Genomic DNA, 9,041 nt, shown 5'->3' with positions numbered 1-9,041 from the left:
AGCAACAGGAAATCCTGGCATGCAAGACAACTTTATAAACATAAAATAGGAATGAACCACTACCTGTGGTTCATAACACTAGCCTTTATCAGCGTAGGGATAACCTCAACCGGAATGCCTTTTTCTGCTAGGACCCGGCGTTCAACCGCCATGCCGTCAAACGCAGCCGCGGTAAGTCTTGGAACAGACAGGGTCCCTGTTGCAACAGGTCCTGTCTTAGAGGAAGAGGCCACAGAACTTCTATGAGCATTTCCTGCAGATCTGGATACCAGGTCCGTCGTGGCCAATCTGGAACAAAGAGGATTGTTCTCACTCATTTTCTTCTTACTATTCTCAATACCTTGGGTATGAGAGGAAGAGGAGGAAATACATAGACTGACCGGAACACCCATGGTGTCACTAGGGCGTCTACCGCTACTGCCTGAGGGTCTCTGGACCTGGCGCAATACTTCTGTAGCTTTTTGTTGAGGCGGGACGCCATCATGTCTATCTGTGGCAATTCCCACCGACTCACAATCTGTGCGAAGACTTCTGGATGAAGTCCCCACTCTCCCGGGTGTAGGTCGTGTCTGCTGACGAAGTCTGCTTCCCAGTTGTCTACTCCCGGAATGAACACTGCTGCCCAGCGAAGAATCCTGGTGGCTTCCGCCATTGCCACTCTGCTCCTTGTGCCGCCTTGGCGGTTTACATGAGCCACTGCGGTGATGTTGTCTGACTGGATCAGAACTGGTTGGTCGTGAAGTAAGGTCTCCGCTTGACGTAGGGTGTTGTATATGGCCCTTAGTTCCAGGATGTTGATGTGCAGACAAGTCTCTTGACTTGACCAAAGACCCTGGAAATTTCTTCCCTGTGTGACTGCTCCCCAACCTCGGAGGCTTGCGTCCGTGGTCACCAGGATCCAATCCTGAATGCCGAATCTGCGGCCCTCGAGAAGGTGAGCACTCTGCAGCCACCACAGGAGTGACACCCTGGCCCTGGGGGACAGGGTGATCAACCGATGCATCTGTAGATGTGATCCGGACAACTTGTCCAGCAGATCCCATTGGAAAGTCCTCGCATGGAACCTGCCAAAGGGAATGGCCTCGTATGAGGCCACAATCTTTCCCAGGACTCGAGTGCAATGATGCACTGACACCTGTCTTGATTTCAAAAGGTTCCTGACCAGAGTCATAAGTTCCTGGGCTTTTTCTATCGGAAGATAAACCCTTTTCTGGGTCGTGTCCAAAATCATGCCCAAGAAAGGCAGACGAGTCGTAGGAACCAAATGCGACTTTGGAATATTGAGAATCCAGCCGTGTTGTTGTAACACTTTCAGTGAAAGAGATACGCTGTTCAGCAACTGCTCTCTTGATCTCGCTTATATGAGGAGATCGTCCAAGTACGGGATAATTGTGACACTCTGCTTGCGCAGGAGCACCATCATTTCCGCCATTACCTTGGTGAAAATCCTCGGGGCCGTTGAGAGACCAAACGGCAACGTCTGAAATTGGTAATGACAGTCCTGTACCGCAAATCTTAGGTACGCCTGATGAGGTGGATAAATGGGGACATGAAGGTACGCATCCTTTATGTCCAGTCACCATAAAATCCCCCCCTTCCAGGCTTGGGACGACCGCTCTTAGCGATTCCATCTTGAACTTGAACATTTTCAAGTATAGGTTCAGAGATTTTAAATTCAATATGGGTCTGACCGAACCGTCCGGTTTCGGAACCACAAACATGGTCGAATAATAACCCCTTCCCTGTTGAAGGAGAGGAACCTCGACCACCACCTGCTGAAGATACAATTTATGTATTGCATTTAACACTATCTCCCTCTCTAGGGGGGAAGACGGTAGGGCCGATTTGAAATACCGGCGAGGAGGCACCTCTTCTTATTCCAGCTTGTAACCCTGAGACACAATTTCTATTGCCCAGGGATCCACCTGGGAGTGAACCCACATGTGGCTGAAATTCCGAAGACGCGCCCCCACTGGCCCCGACCCCGCCAGTGGAGCCCCAGCGTCATGCGGTGGATTTTGCAGAGGCCAGGGAGGACTTCTGTTCCTGGGAACTAGCTGTGTTGTGCAGCTTCTTTCCTCTGCCCCTACCTCTGGCAAGAAAGGACGCACCTCAAACTTTCTTTTTTCTTTGTGAACTAAAGGACTGCATTTGATAATGCGGTGCTCTCTTAGGCTGTGAGGGAACATAAGGCAAAAATTTGACTTTCCAGCTGTAGCTGTGGAGACCAGGTCCGAGAGACCTTCTCCGAACAATTCCTCACCCATGTAAGGTAAAACCTCCATATGCCTTTTTGAGTCGGCATCACCTGTCCATTGCCGAGTCCACAGGACCCTTCTGGCAGAAATCGACATAGCGTTTATTCTAGAACCCAGTAGACTAATATCTCTTTGAGCATCTCTCATATAAAGGACAGGGTCTTTAATATGCCCCAGGGTCAATAAAACAGTATCCTTATCTAGGGTATCAATCTCCTCTGATAAGGTATCTGTCCATGCCGCTACCGCACTACAGACCCAGGCCGACGCGATTGCTGGTCTGAGTAAGGTACCTGAATGTGTATAAATGGACTTCAGGGTACCCTCCCGTTTGCGATCAGCAGCATCCTTGAGGGTAGCCGTATCCTGGGACGGCAGGGCTACCTTTTTGGATAAGCGTGTTAAAGCTTTGTCCACCCTAGGGGAGGATTCCCATCGTAACCTGTCCGTTGGCGGGAAAGGATACGCCATAAGAATCCGTTTGGAAATCTGCAGTTTTTTATCTGGAGATTCCCAAGCTTTTTCACATAACTCATTCAGTTCGTGCGAGGGGGGAAAAGTTACCTCAGGTTTCTTTCCCTTATACATATACACCCTCGTGTCAGGGACAGTGGTTTCCTCTGTGATGTGCAAAACATCCTTTATCGCTATAATCATATATCGAAGGGATTTAGCCAATTTTGGCTGTAACTTTGCATCATCGTAATCGACATTGGAGTCAGAATCCATGTCGGTATCTGTGTCAACAATTTGGGATAGTGGGCGCTTATGAGACCCTGACGGTCCCTGCGACATAGGATCAGGCATGGGTTGAGACCCTGCCCGTCCCAATGCATCAGCCTTGTCTAATCTTTTATGCAAGGAATTAACATTATCATTTAAAACCTTCCACATATCCATCCAATCAGGTGTCGGAACCGTCGGTGGAGACACCACATTCATTTGCTCCCGCTCCTCTCTCACATAGCCTTCCTCATCAGACATGTCGACACAAGCGTACCGACACACCACACACACACAGGGAATGTCCTCTCTGAAGACCGTTCCCCCACGAGGCCCTTTGGACAGAGAGAGAGTATGCCAGCACACACCCCAGCGCTATATAACCCAGGAATAACACAGTAACTTAATGTTAACCCAGTAGCTGCTCTTTATATATTTTTTGCGCCTAATTATGTGCCCCCCCTCTCTTTTCAACCCTCTTCTACCGTGTATCAGCAGGGGAGAGCCTGGGGAGCTTCCTCTCAGCGTGCTGTGGAGAAAAAATAGCGCTGGTGAGTGCTGAGGGAGAAGCCCCGCCCCCTCGGCGGCGGGCTTCTGTCCCGCTTAAATTGTAATTCTTTGGCGGGGGCTCATACATATATACAGTGCCCAGCTGTATATATGTGGTCTTTTGCCAATATGAGGTCCCAAATGCTGCCCAGGGCGCCCCCCCTGCGCCCTGCACCCTTGCAGTGACCGGAGTATGTGTAGGTGTGTGGAGCAATGGCGCACAGCTACAGTGCTGTGCGTTACCTCCAGTGAAGATCACGAAGTCTTCTGCCGCCTGTGAAGTCTTCTTGCTTCTCATACTCACCCGGCTTCTGTCTTCCGGCTCTGCGAGGGGGACGGCGGCGCGGCTCTGGGACGGACGGCGAGGGTGAGATCCTGCGTACCGATCCCTCTGGAGCTAATGGTGTCCAGTAGCCTAAGAAGCAGGACCTAGCTTCAGAGAGTAGGGCTGCTTCTCTCCCCTCAGTCCCACGATGCAGGGAGTCTGTTGCCAGCAGAGCTCCCTGAAAATAAAAAACCTAACAAAATACTTTCTATCAGCAAACTCAGGAGAGCTCACTGAAAAGCACCCAGCTCCTCTGGGCACAGTATCAAAACTGAGGTCTGGAGGAGGGGCATAGAGGGAAGAACCAGTGCACACCAGGAAATAAATTCTTTCTTAAAGTGCCCATGTCTCCTGCGGAGCCCGTCTATCCCCATGATCCTTACGGAGTCCCCAGCATCCTCTAGGACGTTAGAGAAAGGTAAGTATGAGCCTGGCTCAGAGCTATGCACTCGCAGCTAATGTGTGAAAATATGCTAATACTGCAGCCGCCTGGTAATGTGGTGAGACGCCACAGGCAACCTTGCAAATCTCTTCGCCTGCATACAAAGACGCGGCTTCCATCGAAGACCATTCCATTATGGGAAGTCTAAGTAGCCCTATAGTAGCACAGCATAGCTGCAGGAAGTACGACACCAAAGCCCTTTCTACTGCGTATGGGATCTCATGTGCAGGCTGAAACAGCGCAGTGAAAATGTCCGACAGGCCTGTGTTTGAGTCGCCACACCCATCTGCCGCTCACAAACGGGCCCTTACTGTCACTTTGCAAATAAATCCTCTCTGCATATGCTGACCATCACGGCACATGAGCAGTGATACTTAGAAGCATGCACAGTTGGACGCTACTCATTCAACTACAAAAAGTTTGGCATTGCGTACATCTCTGAATCAGGCCACATGTGCACAAACATTGCGGGATGTTCTGTGGAACATCCTCGCTAATTAATACCCCTTTTACACTGAGATTAGAACCCAGGTTATTGCTGGGGCAAGCCAGGGCGACCCGGGTTCCAGCTCTGTGTGAAAGCATTGACCAGAGTCTTGCTTACTCCTGTGTCTGACCTGGGTCGGTTACAGTATGAAAGGCAGTCAGAGCCATGCTAAAAGGCTGCTGTTGACTAGCTGAGGAGCGCTTGGAGATGACATCATATCCAAGAGTCCTGTGTGAGCAGTGACAACCGTCCCGGTGGCAGTGTAAAAGGTGTAAGTATAGCTGAAGCTCCGGCTCCGAACCCATGTTCGGTATCCTGGGTCGGACATGGGTTGGAGCTGGGGCTTTGGTGTGAAACGGGTATGAATAGGCTCTAATGACTGATAATCCAAGTTTTGCTATGACTACTCATCCTTACAAAACAGGGACATTGTCAGTGATAACATTGTGACTGTTCATTGAAATCAGTTGGTAGTTCTATAACACCTGCAAATGATCTCATCCTTTTCTTCAAAAGTGCGTTTGACTAGTTTGAGCACATTTTTTGTTATCAACCTGCTGTTTGGTCATGTGTATTATGCTATTTATGTGAGCAGGCAGATTCGGCTCTAACCAATATGATCCCCCCTAGCACCGCCGCTAGTTCTGCAGGAGATGCCTGGCATGAGTCAGCTGGCAGCTCTGCTAACATCGGTCGCCTTTTGTTTATGAAAATGCATCATAATATTTGCATTGCTATGTGGCTAAAATGCACAAGCAGCTTCTGCTGATTAAAATGATATGCAGCATGACTATATTCTGTGTGCAACTGCGGCTGTATCTGCATACGAAATGCTACATTAGTGATTTACAGGAATACACTGCAACGTAGCATTTCGTATGCAGATACAGCCGCAGTCACACACAGAATATAGGCATGCCGCATATAATTTTAATCAGAAGCTGCTGGTGCCCCTAACCATACCAAATGCCCTAGGCATTTGCCTAGTTGCCTATGCCAAAGGCCGGCTCTGTGAGCAGGGATTAGCAGTTTGTAGCCAATCTGATGTTAATGGTAATATTTATCATGGAAGTCCAGAATATAGATGAGCAGGAGCCAACAGTGACCTGTCCAGTGTCCAGCAATGTATTAGTGTGAGAGGGGGCAAGGCTGTATGACTGCCATGATGGGGTGTGGGCAGCTAATAGGGATACCCTGTACTCACAGACATATGTGTGGCAGGAGCAGGTTTACTGATACCTAGGTAACAAGAATATTTAAAATGCACAAAAAAAATTATATATACAGATATATATATATATATATATATATATATATATATATATATATAGCCAATAAGCATTTTATGGTGGGGGCACGTCATGTCACATATTATCCGCAGTCAGCAAAGCAAGCACCTGCTATAACGCACCTGCTCAGTGCTCTCACCAGAGAGAGTGGCCCAGCCCCCGGGGTATGGGACAAGAAGATTGGGCTCCTAGGATGCCTGCATCAGACTACTAGGGAATAGGGATCATACACAGGGACAGCACAATCGCTCTACTGCTGATGCGGTGCGGGTACACAACACGTTGGCGCACACACACAGTACACACAGCCAGTCACTGCTCCTGTGAGGACCTGCTCTCAGCGTCTGTATGACTGCATCTGCTCGGAACATTTCCTGGACAACGCAAGTAGGGGTTAATGGCTCCCCTACCTCGCCCTATCCTTTCCCAGCCAGCCCAGACCTCCCGCCTCCCATGTCCCTACCCTCCCTGCGGGGTGACTCATCCCACTTCCCTGGTGCCCTTAGTAACCAAGCGCGCCCTCTAAGCACGGAGCTCCGCCTCGCCCTGCATCCATTGGCCATCGAACTTGTCCTTTAGGCTGTTGCCATAGGGCCGGGGCGGGGTCGGCGCTGGCTTGTGACTGGGTTGTAGGGAACTCGCTGTGTCGGTCTATAGGGAAAGGGAAGCTGGCTATGTACAGCGCCACCTAGCGGCCTCCGTTACCTGGCTTCCCCCTTCCTCCCGGTAGCTGTGCACACAGTGACCGCGGCCCGCTCTCACCTCCCGCAGCCTCCACAGCTCCAGGCCGGGAAAATGAGGGTGATGGTGGACTTTGAGGAGTGCCTGAAGGACTCGCCCCGGTTTCGGTAAGTCGGGAACTCTCCTAATATGTGTCAGAGGGTGGATGAGGAACTCTGGGTGTCTGGCAAAGTCTGTGATCTGCACAGAGGTGATGCAGAGCATTCTGAGCCTTGTAGTACCACAGCAGCTGGCCAGCCTTCAGCAGTATACTGGCCGGTGACAGTGTGTGCTGTGGCTGTGCCAGAAGGCTGACATAATGAGGAAGTGTAATCATTAGCAAGTGATCACAGGCTATGGGACTAATATGCTATAACTAGGGAGGCAGAGTGTAAGCTCAGTTGGCAAGTCATCTCCGTGTCTCAAGCACTGTGTTGATTGACCCTGTAAGTAATGTTGGTTGTCCCCTTTAATAACTACTTTGGGCATCTTTATATTCTAAACAGATGAAGTTTGCACAGTTCTTTGACACAAGTGATAGAAACATTATTGAAAGATGTAGTCAAAAACCCCAAACCTGCTAGTACCAGACATTGGTATATAATGATCCTCTACATGCTGAATCCCAAAATATTGTGTGCTCTTGTCAGTCATGTTACTGTAAAATGTAAGTCTTGCGTGCTGTAGACGTTTGCCTTGTTTCAATTTGTGTGTTGTTATGTTTTCATTGGTCCCTTTCTAAAAAAAAATATTGTAAGATATAAAGAATTTGTCTGTAATCATACCCTTCATTGTTTATATAATCAGGATTGTCTGTGCTTGGCTCTGTAAACATATCCATAGAATTAAATTATGTGCAATATTACATGGCTAGTGTATTATTTACATTAATATACTTTGTAGCGTTCTGGTCACAAAGTTCCACTTTATTCCTGTCAGACCGCAAGACTTCCTGACACATTACTGCAGGGTCTTCTAAATGTCATTTTGCAGCTACTTTGTATATTTGTTCGTGCAGCTGGGGTGTTTCCTGAAAGTTCCACCGCAAAGGTCCTTTTTGTGGATGTCTCGTGGATTGTTGTACATTATCTTCCATCATAGCCACAGAGAAGAAATCCCGACGTTGGGTTCTGTATTGAATAGCCCCGGGAACTAATTCCCGTCGCTATTGAACTGTCATCTAATTGAATCATGGCCATTGTAACTATAGCTTTAGTATTATTATTATATTTTATTTATAAGTCGCCACAAGTAGTTCGCAGTGCTGCACATCTGGGAACAGTAAGACAGTACATGGTACACAGGACATTACAGTAGGCAGAACATACACAGAGCACAAGTTACTACCGCCCTATCTCTCAGCTCCCTTGTCTCTCTAAGCTACTTGAGAGACTTGCCTACACTCGACTCACACACTTTCTTAACTCATACACTTTGTTGGACCCACTTCAGTAAGGCTTCCGTTCCCAACATTCCACAGAGACAGCACTGACTAAAGTGGTTAATGATTTGGTCACTACGAAGTCTAAAGGCCACTACTCACTACTTATTCTTCTAGATCTATCTGCTGCATTTGACACTGTAGACCACTCTCTTCTCATACAGACACTACAATCCCTAGGTCTTAAAGACACAGCCCTTTCTTGGTTCCTATCGTACCTATCTAATCGCTCCTTCAGTGTTCGCTTCTCTGAATCTACCTCCTCTTCGCTACCTCTTTCAGTTGGAGTACCGCAAGGCTCAGTCTTGGGTCCTCTGCTTTTCTCTATCTATACCTCATCTCTTGGTAAACTAATCAGCTCTTTTGGTTTTCAGTATCATCTGTACGCAGATGATACTCAAATCTACCTATCCTCCCCTGACTTGTCCCTATCTGTACTGGACCGTGTCACTGAATGCCTTTCTGCCATCCCATCCTGGATGACATCTCGCCACCTCAAACTTAATATTTCAAAGACAGAGTTAATTATATTTCCACCGGCCAATAGTAGGTACCAACCTGATATCTCTATCACTGTTGAAAACTCGACTATCTACCCTACCCCACAAGCTCGCTGCCTAGGTGTCATCCTTGACTCTGATCTGTCCTTTGTTCCCCACATTCAATCTGTCTCAAGATCATGTTACATGCATCTAAAAAAACATATCCAAAATACGACCATACCTTACACAAGACACTGCTAAAACTCTAATCCACGCTCTCATTATCTCCCGAATTGATTATTGCAATAGTCTCCTAACTGGTCTT

The 9,041-nt window shown here is 48.1% G+C and overlaps 1 protein-coding gene across 3 annotated transcripts in view; it reads left to right on the top strand.

The window, feature by feature from the left end:
• Nucleotides 1-6,330: 6,330 nt before the first annotated feature.
• Nucleotides 6,331-9,041, top strand: part of ACAP2 (ArfGAP with coiled-coil, ankyrin repeat and PH domains 2) — a 252,506-nt gene continuing 249,795 nt past the window's right edge. Inside the window, exon 1 of one of the 3 annotated variants that reach the window (XM_063916435.1) lies at nucleotides 6,331-6,921. In XM_063916435.1, the coding sequence (XP_063772505.1) occupies nucleotides 6,869-6,921 (53 nt within the window). In that variant the 5' untranslated portion in view covers nucleotides 6,331-6,868. The remainder of the gene's footprint in view (nucleotides 6,922-9,041) is intronic. The other 2 variants (XM_063916433.1, XM_063916434.1) reach the window with 2 other exon arrangements.

Source organism: Pseudophryne corroboree, chromosome 4 (genome assembly GCF_028390025.1).
Source record: "Pseudophryne corroboree isolate aPseCor3 chromosome 4, aPseCor3.hap2, whole genome shotgun sequence".
In the NCBI taxonomy this organism is placed as follows: Eukaryota; Metazoa; Chordata; class Amphibia; order Anura; family Myobatrachidae; genus Pseudophryne; species Pseudophryne corroboree.
Note: the sequence above shows the minus strand (reverse complement) of the source record. Positions and strands in the feature narration are given on the sequence as shown.